General features: G+C 44.2%; 1 protein-coding gene across 6 annotated transcripts in view; it reads left to right on the forward strand.

Moving 5' to 3' along the window:
* znf800a (zinc finger protein 800a) overlaps positions 1-6,020 on the forward strand; it is a 130,876-nt gene extending 124,856 nt beyond the window's left edge. For 5 of the 6 annotated variants that reach the window (XM_086008738.1, XM_086008739.1, XM_086008740.1 and 2 more), the window contains one exon: positions 5,734-6,020. In XM_086008738.1, the coding sequence (XP_085864864.1) occupies positions 5,734-5,774 (41 nt within the window). In that variant the 3' untranslated portion in view covers positions 5,775-6,020. Of the gene's footprint in view, positions 1-388 lie in introns of all 6 variants that reach the window. The other variant, XM_086008744.1, reaches the window with a different exon arrangement.
* The last annotated feature ends 15,653 nt before the right edge of the window (positions 6,021-21,673 follow it).

A 21,673-nucleotide genomic window follows, 5' to 3' on the forward strand; every position in this document is an offset into this window, starting at 1 on the left:
GAAGCAAACCGAAAGGGTTGTAAAATCTTTCCCTCTCATCTTCCTGGTCCAATAGACCTAGCAGTTAAAGGTAATTCTGTTGCCATCAATTCAGTATGAATATGGAGGTCATGTAATTGCTACAGTTATTACTGTGCTAACTTTAAAAAAATGCTGCACTTGCCTACCCAACAGTAAGTGGGATAGCAAGGAAATGAAGATATGTGGTAGAAATACAGTATTTGAAGAAGAAAAGTTACTACAGTGAGTAGCCTTTTTCTTATTTAGCTGTGGTTGCTGGAAGTATAAAGACTTAAAGGATCTAATGTGTAGTTATTTTAACTGCTTAACATTGTAACAAACATCAGCACATTAAACTTGTCTTTTTTTAAATCCCCTCCCTCCCCAGATACTTCCAGATGACATGCCAACAAATGGACTTTATGGGATTCTTGTAGTTTGGAGACTGAATTTGGTGGCCGCGCCACTGAGAGTCATTCTGAGTAAATACCAGGCTGTGAAAGAACAGGAAACCAAAGCAGCACGGACACGAAATTAGGAGCGATTCTGTGAAATGACATTTAAAACCAGAGACGATAATGGCGTTCAAATTACCATGGCCCTTTTTACGTACCAAATGTAAGATGGTACAACATACCAGACTGACACTGCAGCCACGCTGACAGACATGTACTGTGCTGCACTAGCTTTGAATGCCAAGTTCCTTTCCAACATCTTAGCAGAAATGCAATCTGTACTCACAAGAGTGGACAAACCGTACAGCCAGTCCACAAAGCCTTGTGCGGGAATCACCTCAGAACAAGGTTATCAAAAATCACTTCACGGTATAAGTCCTGCTACTGGTGTGTTGTATGTTTGTTGTGAACTGCTGGCAGATTTCCCGTGGCGTTGCTTAGGAAGTCAGGAATGTTGTTTTGAACAGGAAGGAACACTACACCATGCAACACGCACTGTATTGTTCTCCTGCAAAGACTCAGCTGTGTGCAACCTGTCATGTCCCTTTTAAGATCATGAATTCTAATTGCTGTCCATTCCTGAAGTCAATTAGAGGATGAACAATCCAGCAGAAAACGACTGGGTTTTTTTTCTTTTTATATATTTTTTTAAGTGTGACACAGAACTTTTGCATGTGTGACGGTCACGTCCAAAACTTTTACATATCTATAAAAAGGACGTAAAAATATATGATTAACTGCTCCACACTTATAGCAGATACTAGAACGAGTAACCGAATTATATCCTGATGGCAAGAATTTTTCATTTATATCTAATTCTTACATAGTATACTGTTTTTCTTTAACACGTTCACTAAAAGTACAGATGTTTTGATAGTCATTCACAGGAAAAAGCAATAGATTTTTGAAAATGAAGTTTTTTTTTAATCATAACTTTCTGTTTGTGCATGTGTGTTTTAAATTGACAAGCCAGTTAAAAAATGAAACATTTGTGTTAGGTACAGCAAACTGTTTGCACTTAAAAGTCCAATATGCTCAGCTAAGGTACAATTTTATTTGGGGATGTCCTTAGAAACTGAAAAGAAAGGTTCATGTTGTGAAAGTGAACAAAAGCAGAATATACAAACACAGTAACACCATTTACTGCCCTCCGCTGTATATCCTGTAAAATCTGTTAACCTTTACTGGTGCAAATTGTACTGTAATCAGCTACAGTGGCCAATTAATTGTTTTCCTTACAAATTGCCTAGTTTACAATTCTTGGTCCAAAATGATCTTGAAATAACCAAACAGAATTGTGGTTTGCTGATATTGAGCCTTGTAATATAGTAGTTAATTTTTGGCAAGATTACAAATTGTTTTTTCCTGAGTTCAGCCCATTTGTTATCTGGCAATTTTTGTTTTTAGGTTGATCAGTTGGACTGACAGCAACAGAAGCTTTTATTGTCAGCATTCTTTTAATGCAATTTGACAGGACAATTGTCTAGTTTCTGTGAGTCAGGGGAGAACTATTAAAGCGCAGGAAAAATGCACACCTGCAGAGAATGATAACATCTCTTTCTGTAAATATCTGCACAGCATTTTTATTTTTATTTCTAGAGTTCCTCGATTTGTCAAGTCCTGAAAAACCACAGTATTCATAAGATCCAATATCAAAAGAATTATGTTTCCAAACTTTGTAAATTTACTTAGTTTTGCATTACCAATTTTTAGTAAATTGAGGCACAGCAAACTCTTGTGTTCAGTCAGATATTTGAACTAAATGGGCAGAATTCTGTCTGGGAGTCTGCTTGAAAGTCAGCTGTACACAGTCTGTGTCATGAAGCAGGTTTACCTTCTCATTGATGCAGCTGTGTGATGAGACTTGGGTGTGAAGTCAATCAAATTGATTTTTGTCAATTTGTGCGAGACAGTGGGCCAGAAATTCGGATCCCCAGGGGTGAGTACGTGCTGGGTACTCATGCGTAGGGCCAACGAAAGTGCCGGTTTCGTGCATGCACTGCGCATGCACTGGAAACCGGAACTTCCGTTCCCTTGAAGGAAGGGGTTCACAGGTCAAACGCGTGTACCAGAGAGGCAGCGCGTGCGCCTGGAACTTCCGATTTTTTTTACAGGTTTCTCCGTGCGGGTAAGTCCCTAGCAGCTGCGCGTGAAAAAAGCAGTCGCAAGGCCTGCTTTTAACAAGGTAAGAGGTTAATTAAGTAAAATTAAAACATTTTTTCCACAGGTTTATCATTTTTAAATAATTTAAAGAAACGTAAGTTTATTTTTAGCCCCGTTAAAAACTTTAATTAATTTTTTCAAAAATTTAAATTTTTGTTTATAATAGTTAATTTATGTAATTTATAGTTATTTTAAAAATGTGATTTAAAAAAAAAATTATTTGAAGTTTTACTTAGGTTTTGGGGCCGATCTCTAATCATAGATTTGACAGGTCTTCCTGTCAACTCTATGAATGGAGATTCCCTGCTCCGATTGGCTCCCCATGGCCCACGTGATCCCAGGGGATGCTGCGGACTAATTTCGCCGCTGGGATACGCAAGCACTGCACATCGGCAGCTGGAGGAGGCCCAGGATCGGAATCCCACGTGGCCCCACAGCACAACGGTAGGTGCGCTATGTAAGTGCAGGTCGGGGGCTTGCGCCCGCAGGAAGCACCAACCCAAATTTCTGGCCCCATGTCTAGTGTGCAGTTCCCAGGTGCTTTTTTAAAAATTGTAATTTTTAAAGCACCAAGTGCTACCATGCATTTGTGTTCCCTGGCCAGAAAGTGACACAGGGCCAGCAATCTAACTTGTATCAGTCAGTGGAGTTACCGATTGCTAACCTTGCCTTTACTGAAATTATGCCACAAAAATGAAGTGGTGGGGAAGTCTTGGTTTAATTGAACAGAAACCTTAGTACCCATTCTGTTAAGGGTATGACATCTATGTTGGTATAGGAATATTGGTCCACATACGCTCCCCAAAAATTGGCTGTAAGGTCCTCTGGCTAAACATATGCAACACTCTGTTTAGCAATTGTGTCAGTGTTTACTCACACTTGGAGTATATGATTTTTTTTTGATTTGCTATACAGGAATAAGGATATGACTGAAGTACTTCTGAATTACATTGGCAATGAAATGAGCAGTTCTTGGGCAATGTAGTGTTATATTTGCCCAGTCGTTGTTGAGTACACATGTCTGGATTTGTTGTATTAAGAGTTTGCAACATTTTCTTTTAAAGAAGTTCAGCAAGCCTGCAAACGTGATATGATCATATGCTGTAGTAGCGACAAAATGGATACTTTCTAAAATGAAGCACAAAAATAGTCTTACTAAAGCTTTGCACTAAGTAAATGCAATGACTGGTTATTAAGCTTAAAGGACCTAAAAGCAAAATTCTCCATTTCAGTTGTTCTACAGGGGGAATAACTTCCAGTCCAACTAATCAACAGTTTAAATGATCTTCACCAGTTGAGGTCTTGGCAAAGTGTTTGTTTTGAGGAAACAAAATTGCATTCACTTGTGTGTTGGATATTAACACAAAGACAGCACTAAACTGATTTGTGCTAAAGGAAATTAGCTGAAGGTGAAGCGATAAAGTTAATAAATTTGTTTATAGTAGTTATAAATAAGGCAGATGAATGTTGGCAATCTTTTCCATGTCCTATTAATATTTACTTCTTTGCAATGCACCAAAATGGTTGGTGACCGTTGCTCATTTTTCATTTAGTATCCTCCCGCCTAACACTATAGTTGACCACATGTATGTTGGTAAGATCTCATGGGCCGTATTTTGCGACCCCTACAGGTGCATACGAGGTTTAGGCATGCGAAGCGCATGCGCTAAAACCCGGCACTTGCGATGTCAAGAATCTTCTTGACAGATCCTCCGCATCCCCAGGAGCTGGGCCTCTGCGGGTGGAGAGTTGCGCTATTTGCACAACTTCCGCCCGCTGAATGCCTGTCAAATTCTTACGCATGGTGAAAGTAGGCGTAAGGCCTGTTTTTAACCAGCATAAGAGTTTAAAAAAATAGAAAAATAAAATTTTATCACTCATTTATAAATTTAAAATAATCTTCAGTAAGGTAAGTTTATTTTTAGCCCTGTAAAAACATTTTCTTTTTAATGTAATTTTTGTTTAAAATGGCATTTTAATTAATTTTAAATATGTAATGTTTTTTTAAATGTATTTCATGTGTTGGTGTATTTTTTAAGTGATCCCCATTCATACTTATTGGAGTTCCGTACGTACGGATGAGACATTAAACCGAGGCTCTGTCTGCCCTCTCAGGTGGATGTAAAAGATCCCATGGCACTATTTTGAAGAAAAGCAGGGGATTTATTCCCGGTGTCCTGGCCAATATTTATTCCTCAATCAACATCACTAAAACAGATCATCTGGCTATTATCACATTGCTGTTTGTGGGAGCTTGCTGTGTGCAAATTGGCTGCCTTGTTTCCTACATTACAACAGTGACTACACTTCAAAAAGTACTTCATAGGCTGTAAAGCACTTTGGGAAGTCCGGTGGTCATGAAAGGCACTATATAAATATGTCTTTTTCTTTAAGTAGCTGTAAACTGCTGTTTTAACAATTAAGGCTATAAGGCCACTTTTTGAGTAATCCTGTCACATAACTTTTATCATAAACTAGAATCTAGAATGCTATAGTATTACTAGCACATGTACATGGAGAATGCATAAGGAACCCATTTAATGAAGAAATTAGTAAACTGCATTACCTGATTTTAGGACTACGCAACCAGTGTCACCTGTGCTTCCAAACACAGTTGAGACCTCTTCGTATAGCTTTTAGTTAGTTCTTTGAGACACCAGCTTACAGGAGTCATTGAAGCTTGAAACAGGCGCTCAAGTTGCTGGAATAGTTGATTTTTGGCTCCAATAATGAGAGGTGATCAGTTCTCAACCTCATTCTTTGGAAGGATACTTTTTCAGAGGTTCAGTGTGCTACAGGTCCCAGCACAGTTTGTTACCCTAGTGGGAAAAGGAAACATGGCAGAAACAAATCAGGTTGGTTGGTGGGTGGGGGGCAGGTATGTGTTAAAAATTGGAGGGAAGAAAATTATTTTACAAATATCAAAATTTTCAATTTTTTGCTCATTTAGAAGAGACGTTCATTCTTAGTGTGCAATTTTCAATGGGTATTTTTTCTTTAGAAAATCACAGAATCTTGTTTCGTAATATATATATGAAGGAATGTGTTTTCAATTGTACTGGATATTACTTGCTGCTATAGGTAAATTGAATGTAGACAAACTTTGTTTCTGGAGTAAAATATAGGAACAAAGGTATACTGAGGAAGACTGACTGAAGAAACTGCACTGGTGCAGCAACAAGAGGAGTTGCCATTGCAGAGCAATCGAATACCATCCCTGACTTCATCCATCCACTATTTTATTCTGTGATCGCATCATATGACAGTTTGTTCTGAATATTGTTCAGAAAACAGAAAAGAAAACTTGCCTAAAAATTCCTCTGGGTGGCAGTGACTAGCAATAGAGTATTGTACTGGCAACCACATTAAGTATAACAGTAAATAAAGCCATTCAAACTTGAATTTCTGTGCACGGTGTCTCTCTGTTATGGATTGCAGAATTACTTTTGGTTTAGTAGGTTTTCACCTTAGTCCTACAGTGTCTACATTCAGACTTTGTAAACTGAAGAATTTTTGTACTAGATGACATTTACGCTGCCTTGGTCGTCTTATCTGAGGAAGGATGTTCTTGCCATGGAGGGAGTGCAGCGAAGATTCACCAGGCTGATACCTGGGATGGCAGGAATGACGTATGAGGAGAGATTGGGTCGATTGGGCTTATACTCGCTGGAGTTTAGAAGAATGAGAGGGGATCTCATTGAAACCTATAAAATTCTAACAGGACTAGACAGACTAGATGCGGGAAGGATGTTCCCGATGGTTGGGGAGTCCAGAACCAGGGGTCACAGTCTAAGGATAAGGGGTAAGCCATTTAGGAGAGAGATGAGGAGGAATTTCTTCACCCAGAGAGTGGTGAACCTGTGGAATTCTCTACCACAGAAGGCCGTAGAGGCCAATTCATTAAACATATTCAAGAAGGAGTTAGATATATTTCTTAAGGCTAAAGGGATCAAGGGATATGGAGAGAAGGCAGGGACCGGGTACTGAATTTGGATGATCAGCCATGATCTCATTGAATGGCGGAGCAGGCTCGAGGGGCCGAATGGCCTACTCCTGCTCCTATCTTCTATGTTTCACCAACCCACATGGTGTTGAGTCCTCATATTTACTCTGAGGGGTCAGCAGGACTATCCGTATCACTGGAAGGTAGTCCTCAAAGACTACATTCTTAGATTATTGTATTTCTTTGAGCTTTACATTTTTGAGCATCATACATTTTTGTCTTGGACACCAATCCCCCTAGCCCTATATCCGAATTGTTGATGTACACAGTGAACAGAAGCGGTCCCAGAACAGATCCCTGTAGGACACAGCTACCCACTTCCAACCACTCTGAGAAACTCCCTTTGGCTCCTGCTCTCTCTTTCCTCCCTTCTAATCTAATAAACTTGATATGGTAGTGTTCGTAGTGGTTATGTTGCTGGACTAGTAATCCAGAGGCCTAGACTAATAATTCAGAGAACACGGGAATTTTTTGGGGGGTCAGCGGGCGAGTTTAGTGGTGGGTTGGGTGGGAAATGTTTTTTTTGACTGAGGTTAGGGAACCCGCCGTCAACCCGCCACCACGCTAGTTTCCCAGATGGGTCTGTCATTGCTAAACAGACCCAACACCAAGCGGTGGGGAAGGCAATTTAGGTGATTAAGAGCTTGTTAACAACCACTTAAAAACTATTTTGAGCTCACCTTTAAATTTTACGAGGTCGCCCAAGGGTTCCACGCTGCTTGGGGATCACGTCAGGTAAGCAGGTCGGGAGTTGTGTCACCATGAATTTGTCTTTTTACTTGACAGCTGCAAATGTGCTATAAAAGCTCCCATCTCTCAGCTGTTCACTTTCTAAGGTCAGAAGCTGTTACTGCATTTGGAAGACAGATTGAGCTTTATGCAGGTTGCAAGCGTTTGGAGCAAACTTTGTATCCAGTGTCACCTCATTGGGACAACCTCTCTCCCCATTGACAGATCGCTTCTGTCATCTCAAGTTCACCTGCCATCTATTACATCAGCATCGGTGCCCTTGAAACTATCTCACCTTGGTTCTCAGAATCCCACCACGATCAGCCTCAACACCAGCAGCACCAGGCACACCAGCAGCATCAACAATAACACCAACCTTCTCTGCAATCAACTGATGCGGCATAGGACACAGGGCATTAGCACCTGAGCACATTGCTGGCTGGGAGGCCAGGGAATGCCTCACCATAGCCAGATTTACTTCACTTGACACTGTACACCCTGGCTGCCGCATGATGGGCCAGGATGGCACCACCCCACACCAATACCATAAAAAACCTTTGTGTGCCTACCCTTGTGTGTTGTAAGTTGGTATGATTGGACTAGGATGAGGGTGAGTGAGGGGTGGCTAGTGAGATGGGAAGTGATAATGTAGATAGCGATGGGTGTAAGAGCAAGGTAAGTTGGTGTGAGTAAGGATGTGCAGGAGTAGGGTAGGGAAAGCAGAGTTATGGGGATGTGATGAGTGGCACAGCAGGATGTGGTTGAGTGTGGCTTTGCAGTAACATTTCGTGATCTATTGAGATCATTGAAAGGCTTGTGCCACTGCAGCCAGGTCCTCCTGATGACATCCCTCTTTGTGTCCTGTGCAATGTGCAACCAGGCTGCGTTGATCTCCTGGGGAGGTCTCTTCCATCCATATGAAGGGAAGAGAACCTCCCTGCATGCTGTGATTCCCTCCATAAGCATATGGAGGGAGTCATGGGAGAGCCTGGGTGCAGCTGTACACCTCTGTGCAGTGCTTGTCAGTGTTTGCAGCACCGCAATGCTGTAGAACACTGACAGCACAACTGTCAATCAGTTTGTGCATGGTCCCTTTAAGTAAACCGGCTGATGATGTGTCATCAAGTGACATCATCAGATCTACTTCCTTCAATTGGCCGGCAAATGCGCTGGGCGGGCTTAACAAGCCCAATCAGCGTAAAATTACTTTGGACAACGGGCTGGAGCCAGCAGCGGGGTTGCAACCCGCCACCGACCCTGGCCGCACCGGACCCACCAAGGTAGGCGAGATTGTGGCCCACAAGTTCAAATCCCACCATGGCAGTTTGAAAAATTGCATTCCATTTTTAACAATCTGGGAATAAAAGCTGGTATCAGTGAAAGTGACCATGAAGCTATTAGATTGTTGTAAAACACAACTGGTACTCTACTATCCTTTTGGGACGGAAACCTGCCGTCCTTACCCGGTCTGGCCTACATGTGACTCCAGCCCCACACCAAGGTCGTTGACTCTAAACTGCTCTCTGAAGTGGCCTGGCAAGCAACTCCATTGTATCAAACAGCTAATCAGCAGTTCAAGGCGGCAGCCCCTCACCACCATCTCAAGGCATCTAGTGATGGGCAATAAATGCCAGCCTTGCCATCAATGCCCATATCCCAAGAATTAATTACAAAAACCTGTTTTAATCCAATTTGCTATTCTTGCTCTAATTCTATACCCCTTAAATCCCCCAATAGTCTCCCAGTGCTACCTTGTCAAAGGCTTTCTAAACATCATTATACACATTTCCCCTATCCACCATATCTGTCACCACCTCAATCAGGTTTGTCAAGCAAAATCTTCCCTGCTGAAATCCATTTTAGTTGCTTCTAATTATTTTCTCTTTGGACATTTAGCACTATCATCCTCAATTAAAGATTCCCAAAGTTTCCCTACCACAGATGTTAAATGAACTGGCCTGTAATTACCTGGATTAGCTCTGTCTCCCTTTATGAAAATGGTTGTTACATTATCCACTGTCCAGTCCTGTGGCACCCATCTACTCTCAATAGAACGCTGAAATATTGGGGTAGATTTTGTCTTCACTGCCTGAGCAGTAATCTGGTGGAATAGAGTGGATCACCCGCCCTATATACAACCCGCACGATTTTCATTGCATTGATCTGTGATCCATCCAAAACAGGATGTCAGACCCAAGCAGTTTGACTACACAGAGGGGGTGGAGATGTAGGGCTGGGGGTCATCAGTGTACATATGGAAGCTGACCCCCATGTCTGCGGATGATGTCGCCAAGGGACAGCATGTAGATCAGAAAGGGAGATGGGCAAGGATAGCTTTTTGGGGACTGGAGGTAATGATGTGGGGTGGGAAGAGAAGCTGTTGCTGGAGATGCTCTGGCTACAATTGGATATATAATGGTGGAACCAAGCATCCTCCTCCAACTCCTCAGCTGGACAACAGAGAAGAGGTACTGGAGGAGGATGATGTGGTCAACCATGTTGAATGTTGCAGTGAGAACAAGAGGATGAAGAGGGATAATATACCACAGTCACATGAGAATATAGTTTGTGACTGATTAGGGCCATGTTGGTGCTGGAGGGGTGGGCCTGATTGGAGAGATTCCAACAGGAGGTTGTTGGAACAATGGCCACAGAATTGGAAGGCAACCACACATTGAAGAACTTTGAGAGGAAAAGGAGATGTGATGCTAGTTTGCAAGGAGAGATGGGCAGAGGGTGGGTTGTTTCAGCGGGTAGATGATGGCAGTTTTGAAAGGGAGGTGGACAATATCTGAGGAAATAGAACAATTTACAATGCCAGCCAGCATTGGAGATCAGGAAGGGAAGTTGGATGGTCAGTTAATTTTGTGGGATTAGTAAAGATTAATACAGTGGTACATCTGATGTTCACAGCTAAATTTTAATACACTTTATGCACAATTAAATAAGCTTGTTTAATAATGCTGACAGAGATTCTGTCTAAAGTATACTCTGAACAGGTCTCTGAGCCAGACGCATCACCGTAGCCCCAGTACAACTTACAAGTCCCACATAGCAATTACATTTTAAATTTGGCTTTCCCATGCTGTTAATGAGTTCACTTGGTTCTTCTCAGGTAGACTCCCTGGAGAATGTGCAGCAAAATCTAACCGTTGAGAACATGCAGACGTGTTAAGTTTTAAAGAGCTTTACTTCCAAGAAAAGAAAATGGATTTCTGGATCTCATCAGTTTAGACTTGTACGTGTTTATGGCACCAGAACAAGCAAGTTATGTTCTGGAGGCTTGAGTAACTTGATGTATTCTTAGCAAAGGTCAATGTGACTAGTCCTCTGTTGGGACAAATGCAGTTTGATTGACAAAAATGAAGGCTGTGAATTTGATGTATTACTTATGCCCTTGGGAAAGGCAGCCTGTCTGATCAGGAAAATTAACGGGATCTTTACCCCTGGAAAAGACCAAACCAACATGACTATTGCTCAAAAAGAGCTCCTCTCTCCCACTCCCTCCCCCCACCCCACCACAAATGCCCTGACTCAATTGAAGCCAAGAAACTGAGAACAAATTTCCTAGACGCTCTTAAACTCACATTGCTTCCCTGAGTACAACAATGCAAGAAAATTGAATGCATCAATGCCCTCCTTCTGTTAGCACCTGGTAATCAGAATATGCAATGGCTTCTTAAATGTGAGCTCTTGAAAACGCAATTAAAAATAATTCACTGGTAGCTGTCCTTACGTGTAAAGGGCATCTCGGCACAATGTTCAGTGATTTGATCAACAAGGTCTCACATCTCTAACAAAAAAGAAAAGGGAGAAAATATATGATTAAGAGCTGAGAATCTGATTTATAACTTACAAGTGGAGTGATCTAACTTGCTCATAAGTTATGGTCAGCACTGAGAGATACAGATTTAATCCATTATGTAATTAATTTATATCATAATAGGTAAGGATTTAAAATGGTAAGTTAGGATATAAATTTTAAGTTCAAATGGGAACTATATTGGCCCTGAATTTGCGGTCAGTATGACTGCGTACTCTCAGAGTATGGCGTCATACCACCTTTAAAATTGACCGCAAGTTTGGGATTTCCACATGGGTTGCGCATGCGCTAAATCCCAAACTTGCGATCTGTCAAGTTCCGACTAGACCGGTTATCCACTGCGACTGCCAAGTCCGCATTTGAAATGATGTGCTGGCGCAGAGTTGGGTTAATTGCCCACCAACTGCGCATCAATTATGCTCGAAAATGTTATAGTTGGTGTAAACAGGCGCAGGAGCCTGTTTGCACAGTGGGAGGGGAGGGTGAGAAAATTGCAATTTCAGGGCCATAATAATTAAAAATGAGCGTGTAAAAGAACCTACTAGGCAGCGCTAAAGGCTCGGACTGAGGGATGAGATCATTTATACTTTTCTTATAATCTTGTTTCAAAATTGAATATCAATCAAAAAACTGTATTGCCAGCTTTAAAAACTCTTATCGATCTACTTTCATTGACAAAACGGTTTGGTCGTCACAATTCTGAGGTGATGGGTTTTGCGTTCATGTATTATTTATAGATATATATAAAATAATGTTTTCAAGTTTATGGTGTCAAAATAGATTTCAACTTTTTGGCAGGCCATTTACAGATATATGGAAATGTATTGATGTAAGCATGCAAGAACGGCTGGATTCCAATTGACCTGTATCTTCCTTTAAAGCATATTAGTCAAACGGGGCTTTCTATGTTCCCTGATTGGCTGGTGAAAGGAGCACCGCCCCACGTGATCCCAGGTACGCTTACGCACCTTGGTATACCTGGGATCCGTGGGCCACTACACTGCGCACAACTCTGCAGCATTTCAGAACAAGTTTTCATTTGGGGCTTTGCACCAGGGTAAGTGTGGATTTCGTTCGGAGGTCAGCAACGTACTCCTTAGCTGCACCGCAGACTGCAATTTCAGGGCCGTTATCGCAGAGATGGCTGAGTGGTTCTGGTAATGCCAGTGTGGCATTTGCAATGTCACGAGGTATTGTTCGGTTATTGAGATAAGTTAATAATGAATAGTGCAAACAGCTGCTTAAAACTATAATTGAACGTTGATAGATTTGATTCCCCAGCCTATGCTGAACGAGGCTGATAGCAACAGAGTCAGTGGGTGCCTGGGTTAGGCAGGAGAAAATCGGCCAGGGTTCGAACTCCTAATCACTACACAGTCACCCCTCCTGGTAGTGTGTGGATGTCAGGTGAGGACAGGACTGGGCTTGGCTGCAATGTCTTCACTGTCAGATAGTCTGCCAACACTTGTCAAAGGTCTCGCAGAATAATGTTCAAATGAGTGAGTGGGGACATCATCTCTAACTTTTTTTTACTCTGGACACTGAATACCTCAATTTTAAACACTGATTTGTCTCAGTATTCTCTGTAAGAATACTTTAATAATAGATTTTAACTGACTTTGTAAGTATTTTTTCCTTACAGGCCATCTTGCAATGAAAATGCAGGAAACTGCTCTTCCCTTCAAGATAACCTGCCCAATCCTGCTTTCAATCTTCTCCAACCATACACCCCACACAGCCTCCATACCTTCATTACCAGGCTACTCCTTGTTCCATATGCTCTACCAATTGGTAGACTGCTTTCAGTCACTATGCCCTTGCCCTCTGGAATTCCCTCCCATGATGCTTTTGTTTTGCCACTGCACTCCTGCTTTCAAAACCCTGCTCTTCCATCATGTCTTTGACTACCACACCCCAACCTCCATCCCATCATGCTTTCCCTTTTTCCTTTCTGCTCAGCTTCCACTTTTTTCCCCTCATCTTAAAACACTTGGAGATGTCTCCTGTGCATAAGAAGAGTTATCCCAGAACATTCACAATTTTTTGTTATTTAGTGCTCCTGATGTGACGATTGCTCTGGTGATGAAAGCCTTCCTCCATGATTACAGGGTTGGTTTGTTCTATATTTGATACCTAATCCATAGACCAGGTAATTGGGGAAATCTAACAGGAAGAGTGACCAGGATTCTGACTGGGGAAGTTGGGTAATCAAACTGAACAAGTGACGAGGTTCACTGACCAATTTTGGAGCTTTTAGTTTAAGTTTTCTGGGGGATTGATCAATGGCGTTCATTGACTAGAAAATCTCCCAAATCTCCCACCTCCCAAACCCGTGACTCTACCACCTAGAAGGACAAGGGCAGCAGACGCATGGGAAAACCATCACCTCCAAGTCACACACCATCCTGACTTAAGTATATTGCCGTTCCTTCATCGTCGCTGGGTCAAAATCCTGGAACTCCCTCCTTAACAGCACTGTGGGAGTACCTTCACCACACAGACTGCAGTGGTTCAAGAAGGCGGCTCACCACCACCTTCTCAAGGGCAATTAGGGATGGGCAATAAACGCTGGCCTTGCCAGCAACGCCCACATCCCATGAATGATTTTTTAAAAACCTTGCACTGAAATACATTAACTTGCCTTATCCCAGCAATGTACTTAAAAACCAACCTCAAAACATGCACCCGACTTTGAGGGTGAATTTTCACACTTCCCAAAGCAACCATTCTTGTGACCTGTCAGAGTGAGACCGCCAGCTTGGTCTGTCTGTATGTTGCTATGGGTTTAGTGATGCTAGTCGTAGGTAAATGGTATTTTTGGAACAGATGTGTATGAAACTGGGGAAGTTTGTGGTTGTGGTGTTTCTTCGATTAAACTGACCTCTGTATCAGCAGCTTTCTGCGAAAAACTAGAAATAGTTATCTGGGGATGGACCCAAATTTAAAGACTATAGCCAGCAATGTTCTAAAATGTATATACCCTAACTGTTTAGCCACTGTGATAAAAATGTACTTGCAGTGATTTTTTTTTAAAGACAGTCTCCGATAAGATCATTTTTTTGCAGTGTAGGTATAAAAAATATTAAATTAGTCAAAACCTAAATTATTAACCGAAAATGAAATTCTGTCAAGTAGTGAAATTCTCATTAAAATCATATTGTTAAAATCCTGAACATATCTTTTGAATTTTGATAGCAAATTTATCTCGCTTTCCTGGCTCATATTTAATTCTTCCACAGCTATTATCACGGGTTAATATCCGAGCCACTCTCTTCATATTATTTGCTCAACTCATCGCATTTTGTAGCATGCTTTGCTCACAAAAGAGGGGGATGAAATAATTTTAGCAACAAGGTACAGATTCAAGGTTTTGAAGGTTTGGACAGATGGGCCGCAATTTTAATTCAGCTGAGAGGGCAGGTTTGGAGGTGGAGCGAAAATCGGAAAAACTGCCGGCGGCATGCGAACCTGCCTCCATCCTATCTTCGCAAGTGTCGGGTCAGTCGCTCCCGAACTGACCCGACACCAAACAGCGGGGAAGGCACTTAAGGCAGTTAGCTCCTTGTTAACCGCCTTTCTAATCCTGTTTTAATGGGGGTTTGCGATTTTGGTGCTTTTTTTCCGTATTCCCCGTCTTGTGGGAAACATGCCCCCTGCAATGAGTCGGGTTTCTCGAGGTCATGAATTGTTGTAAGTTGGTGCAGTAGATTTAAAGTGCTCCTGCACCATGGCCGACATTCAACTTTGTTGTTTGATGTTTTGGCAAAGATTTAGCTACCACGACTGAACTTGAGTGTTCAAGCTGAGAGCCATCTGCAGTGTGACCTCTTTGGACTATCCTCGGGCCACTTTGACTGTGTGTTTGCAAGCTTCTTTCCTCAACTGAAGTCTATAGCAAGGTATGGAACCCATTTACACCCTCTCATCCTGTTTGCCAGATTCTGAGGAAGAACAGCCGCAGCAGCAGCACAACCAGCCACAACAACTGTTTGTCATCACATTTGTTTAATGACATCACAAAAGGAGGGCACTCGATACTTGACAGCACAATAAAACACCCAAATGATTCCCTTGTGACTACTTGTGTGTTAACTTCCTCTTACACATGCTTTTACGTGGTGCTTCCCCTGTGGCTTCAGCAGATGTAGAGATACTTGCTCACTTAAATGCTGCTTAGAGACCTTTGGCAGGCTTCCTCTGAACTTGGGAGCCTGGAAGGGCTCCTCCACAGTCTGCTCTTCCTGCGGCAGTGCAGGGGCTGAGACGGCCATCTAAGTTTGGTGAGGACTCGGGCTCCGACCGAGGGCTCCGCAGTGGCATGGTCATGTGAGCGCTTGGAGAGGAGCTCACACTTCCTTGTTGGCTGCCACCAACATCCCGCTCATGGGTCAGCCGCACTTCAGTTCTAGCAAGTGGCTGGGGAGCACCATGCTGCACACCAGTGGGGCCATGAGGACCCGTCTCTGTTCGGACAGTCCTCATAACAAGGACATCCATGAACCTCTGGTGTCTCTCCTCAATAGATGCCCATCTATCCTCCATAGCAGACAATCTATTTTGAAGACTCACCATGTTTTCATGAATCTGGCAATTTATGTCCTCCATGGAGGTTGCCACTCTCCATGGTGGAATGTTCATGTGCCACTATCTCCACAAAGGCATTGCTCATGTTAGAGATGGACTCCTCCATTCTCTGCACACTCGCAGTTACTGTGGATGCAAACCCTGTCAGAGACTCCTGCACTTGTTCCTGGAGTTCCAGCGCTGTTCTCTTTCTGGATGGTCCCAGGGGCACAGGGCTCGATTTTTGCCAGGCCCAAGGAGGCAGGAATGGAGGCATGTGGGATGTTAAAATTGCAAAAAGTGGCGGGCGGGCCCGGCCCCACCTCCAAGCAATTTTCCCAAATGCATGGTTTCTGATCCCGTCTCTGTCCCCCCTCCAAGAGGCGGGATAGGCCCTTAAGGCCCTTAACAACTAAATTGCCTCTAATCCCATTTTGAGGCGCCTTTCTGATTTTAATACTTTTCCCACGTGATGCACGCCTCCTCTGAAACACAACAGTGAAACCTGGCGGTAGCACAATTGGATTGCTGACTATCAGCTGCAGCTCCACCATTAAATAGGAGATTTGATCAGTCATCATTTGCAGGTGGCAGGACTTTCTTGTCTCAGGTATGAGGAACTTTTAGCAGGCATAACCACAGCTGTGGAAGTTTGGAGCCTGACACCCATCTCCAGTGTGGCCTCCTGGGAAACCCCTCTCGCCACCTTGACTGAGCGCTGTTACGTCCGTGTAATAATGAGACACAGACTGCGGAGAACGGTACAATAGGTGTTTACTCAACGTGGCTCAGACTGCAACTGAACTGTACAGATTACTACTCAGCGTTATATACAGGTGTGGTCACTGCCGGTACTACAGTATACATGAGCTGTAAAAAGTAGTTCCCCACTTAAAGGTACATACATTACAATTCCTCCCCTTTTAGATTAACAGTACCATAACACTCATTTAACAATTAAATGTCAAACTAATTACAATTAACACTTTTAACATGCAACATTAGCTGAAAATAGTCTATTTATAAATTCAGTCTTTGGGGAGGCTTCCTGATCCTTTCTGGATAGCGCCTTTCCCGAGTGTCTTGCTCTTGGTGCGGAGGCGATTCTGGCCCCTGTCGTCGGTTGGTTCATCAGCTTCCAATGCTACTGTTTCTGGGGTAGATGCTACCTGTACGTTGGGTTCATCACCAGGTACGTATGGGCGAGGCATGGGGTTGACTTGTTCCTGTGTCTCTAGGATCTGGTCAGCATAGCGTCTTACGATGCTCTCCCCAACGTCCACTGTGTACATTAGTGGGCCCTGCCGTGTGCATATCGTTCCTGGCTGCCATTTTTCTGTTCGGTAGTCGCAGGCCAAGACTGGTTGCCCTACATTGAAGCTCCTTGTTGGCTTCTCATGGATGTGCTGGAATTGCTTACTCTCAACATCTCTTCGTACGTTTGGTCTGAGCAAATCCAGGCGAGATCTTAACCTTCGGTTAAAGAACATCATGGCTGGGGCCTGGTTGGTGACTGCATGTGTCGCATTCCGGTAGGCGAACAGGAAATTGTCCACCTTGTGCTGCAGCGGAATGTTCTCATTGTACATAGCCTTTATTGCCTTCTTAAAGGTTTGTACGAACCTCTCGGCCAATCCATTTGTGGCTGGATGATATGGGGCGGATGTGTAATGCCTTACCCCATTCATTTTCAAGAACCTCCGGAACTCTTCGGACACAAACTGTGGTCCGTTGTCGGAGCAAATCTGTTCTGGCAAGCCATTCCTGGCAAAAATGGTCCGTAGGACTGCAATAGTTTTCTCTGTGGTGGTGGAGGACATTTTGATGACCTCAAGCCATTTCGAGTGCGCATCCACGGCTATTAAAAACATTGAGTCCATGAATGGACCAGCAAAATCAATATGCACCCGTTGCCATGGAGATGAGGGCCACTCCCATGGGTGTAGAGGGGCCTGTGGTGGTGCATTTTGGACTTTCTGGCATCCTGAGCAGCTCTTGGTCAGGTCCTCGATTTGTTTATCGATTCCCAGCCACCACACATAAGCCCTGGCTAGGCTTTTCATTTTTACCCCTCCCAGATGACCCTCATGAAGCTCATTGAGCACTCTATCCTTTAACTTGGGTGGAATTACCACTCGGGATCCACACATCAAGGTCTCCCGGCACACTGATAGCTGTTCTCTCCTTGTCGAGAATGCTGGCAACAGTGAGTCGCCATGTGCTGGCCATCCCTTCACCATCAAATCATATACCCGAGACAGTGTCGGGTCATTTCGGGTTTCCTTTTCGATACGAGCGTTAGTTACCGGTAGGTATTCGACTATAGTCGAATGGAATATTTTGACAGGATCCACTGCTGGTGCTTCTTCCACAGTAGGCAATGGCAGGTGTGATAGCCCATCAGCATTTCCATGCTGTTTCGTGCCTTTATATGCAATCTCATAGTGGTGCGCCCCTAGAAAAAGTGACCATCTTTGTAGTCGTTGCGCAGTCATCACCGGAACGCCCTTCTTCTTCGGATTAAAAATGGAGACAAGAGGCTGGTGATCAGTCAGCAAGGTGAATTTCTGCCCGTGCAGATAGTGATTGAACTTTTTCACTCCCCACACTAGGCTGAGGGCCTTCCTGTCAATCTGGGCGTAGTTACGCTCGGCTGATGTTGGTGATCGTGACGCAAAGGCTATTGGCCTCTCTGAGCCGTCCGAGAATTTGTGCGACAGCACCACTCCAATGCCGTAGGGTGACGCATCACATGCCAACCGAATTGGTAATGCTGGGTTGTAATGGGCCAATACCTCTTTCGATGTGATTAGTGTTTTGCTCTTCTGGAAAGCTCGTCTACATTCGTCACTCCACTTCCATGGCACCCCAGTTTGCAGTAGGGTGTTCAGTGGGTGTAGTATTGTAGACAAATTTGGCAAGAACTTATGGTAGTAGTTTACCAGCCCGAGGAACGACCTCAGTTGTGATACATTTTCCGGTGCTGCCGCCTTGACTACTGCCTCAATCTTTTCTGGGGACTTATGTAACCCCTCTTTATTGATAACGTGGCCACAATACGAGATTTGTTTTCTAAAAAACTCGCATTTGGGGCAGTTAGCTCGGAGCCCATATTCCTGCAATCTAGTGAGCACCTGCTCCAGGTTGGCAAGGTGATCACTGTCATTTTCGCCCGTGACCAGGATGTCGTCCAAATAACACTGGGTCCCTGGGATCCCTTGTAGGACTTGTTCCATTGCCCTCTGCCAAATAGCCGGAGCTGATGCTACCCTGAATACCAGCCGGTTGTATTGGTAGAGACCTTTATGGGTGTTGATTGTGAGGTATTTTTTTGATGCTTCTTCTACCTCCATTTGCAGATACGCCTGGGCCAGATGAATCTTAGTGAAGCGTTTCCCTCCAGATAGCGAGGTGAAAATATCTTCAATCCGCGGAAGTGGATATTGTACGGTGTGAAGGACCGAGTTCACTGTTACCTTAAAGTCCCCACAGATGCGAACCTTCTTTGGTTCCCCAGGCGTGCTGCTCAACGACTTTTTCATCACAGGGACGATGGGTGTAGCCCACTCGCTCCAGTCTACCTTGGACAGTACACCTGAACGTTCCAGACTCTCCAGCTCTGCTTCGACGGCTGGGCGGATCGCATAAGGTACCGGTCTGGCGTTAAAAAAATTTTGGGCTTGCGTTTTCTTCAATTTTAGTCGTCGCTGTCATGCCTTTTAGTGTTCCGAGTCCTTGCTGGAACACTTCTTTCGCGTCAGTTAGGATCTTTGACAGTCGCCCAGGTGTGACGTCGTCATCCTTTTTGTCAGCCACAATCAGTGCCTGTATGGAATGCCAATCCAGTTGTATTTTCCGGATCCATTCACGTCCCAATAATGGCGGTCCTCCATCTTGCAATACATACAGGTCTAGTTTTGGTGTTTCCTTATCGTTATATATAACGGTCACCCTTATTTTTCCTTTGGGGTAGACTTTTTGCCCCGTGTATGTCTTCAAAATAATTTTTGTGTCTCTCAAGGGTATGTGTGAGAACAGCCGCTCGTAGTCCCGTCGGTTTATGACTGTTAGGGCTGATCCTGTGTCCAATTCCATCTTTACCTGGACTCCTGCTATCTTGAGAGTGACCCAAATGGTTCAGTGATCCTCCGTTGTGATCACATTATGTAGTTTCAGACAACTCAGTTCCCTGCTTTTGGAGTTATCACTCTTTTGTTCGTCTGAACTATTCTCCGTCATCTTATGTACCTTCTTGTACTTTCCTTTGGTAGGTTTCTTATTGCTGGTTTTCTTTCCCGACCTGCAGACTCGTGCTATGTGTCCTACTTTTCCACACTGCACACTTTTTGTCTTTGAACCAGCAATCATTCTGGTCGTGTGTTGTTCTGCCGCAGCGATAGCACTTCTCTGTTCCACATGACATTTCGTTTGTGCCATATTCTTGCGGTCTCTGTTGTATCTCTGCAGCGCCCCGTGCTGCTGCTTCATATGATACCGCAATGCTGAAAGCCTTTTCTAGCGTAAGGTCCTTTTCAGATAAAAGCCGTTTCTGGGTTCCTTCACTTTGAAGCCCACACACAAACTTTTCCCTTAAGGCATCTGTCAGTCCCGCTCCAAACTGGCAGTGTTTCGATAGTTTGCGCAGTTCTGTTAAATAATCAGCATTGCTTTCATCCTTATGCTGGTTCCGTTTGTGAAACTTGAATCTTTCTGCTATCGGCAGCGGTGTGGGTTTAAATGTTCCTTTAGTATCATTACTATGTCTTCAAAACTCTTTTCCATTGGCTTCGTTGGGGTTACTAGATTCCGTAATAAACCATACGTCTTTGCACCCATTAAATTTAGCAATATCGACGCTGTCTTGTCATCTGACACCCCATTTGCCTTGCAGTACACCTCTATTCGTTCGACATATGTAGTCCAATCTTCGACTTCATTGTCAAATGTGGTGATACTGCCACTCTTCGGCATTTTGGGTGTGGTTTAAAATGGCGTCTCCTCCGCTTTCCTTCTTCCCCCGCTGCTGCCGACGCCGCTCCCAGCGGTTCTCGTGGCAATGGCGGCGCCCTGTAGGTTTTGCGCGATTCTCCTGCGCATTTGCCAACGCCGCTCTCGGTGGTCCTCGTGGCAATGGCGGCGCCTTGCGGGTTTCTGCGTGTCTCTCTCTCCCTCTCTCTGACGCTGCTCGTCCCCTGAACACCGGCTGCGCCCTGTGCGCTCTACCCCCTCTCTCTCTCCCCCGTCGATGCTGCTTGGCCCTTTGCCGTGCCGCTCGGTCGGCTCTAGCCTGCCGCTGTCCGGGAAAGGTCTGCGCACTACCTGTTGCCAGCCCGTTTCGCTGGACCACCTCGACTGGAAAGCCAAGCCTGGCTCTCGACAGCCTCCCCCGCAATTCTCGAGTCTCTGCTGGATGACTGGGCGGTTGCCCGTGGTCGATGCCCGAGTCTCCAGCCTTGCCCTCCAATCCACTGATCTCCAGGAACGAATCCCCGGGAGGTGATGCAGAGTTGCAGGTAGGTTCAAACCTGCCTCGTCGCCAATGTTACGTCCATGTAATAATGAGACACAGACTGCAGAGAATGGTACAATAGGTGCTTACTCAACGTGGCTCAGACTGCAACTGAACTGTACAGATTACTACTCAGCGTTATATACAGGTGTGGTCACTGCCGGTACTACAGTATACATGAGCTGTAAAAAGTAGTTCCCCACTTAAAGGTACATACATTACAAGCGCTTCCTCATCTGATGTCCTTTCCTCCTGGACATCAGATGAGGACGAAGACCAGCCACGGCAGCAGCAGAACCATGAACAGCAGCAGCAACAACAGGAGCGCCAAGCTGCTGCTCACCCACCTGAAGCTGCACAGGCCAGAAGATGCCAGTGCATGGAAGCCAGTCGGCACAGGAGATAACCCCCAAACAGGGTCTAGAGAC

The sequence above is a fragment of the Somniosus microcephalus genome, chromosome 16, assembly GCF_052327205.1.
Source record: "Somniosus microcephalus isolate GS21.2 chromosome 16, FLI_Smic_1.0, whole genome shotgun sequence".
NCBI lineage: Eukaryota > Metazoa > Chordata > Chondrichthyes > Squaliformes > Somniosidae > Somniosus > Somniosus microcephalus.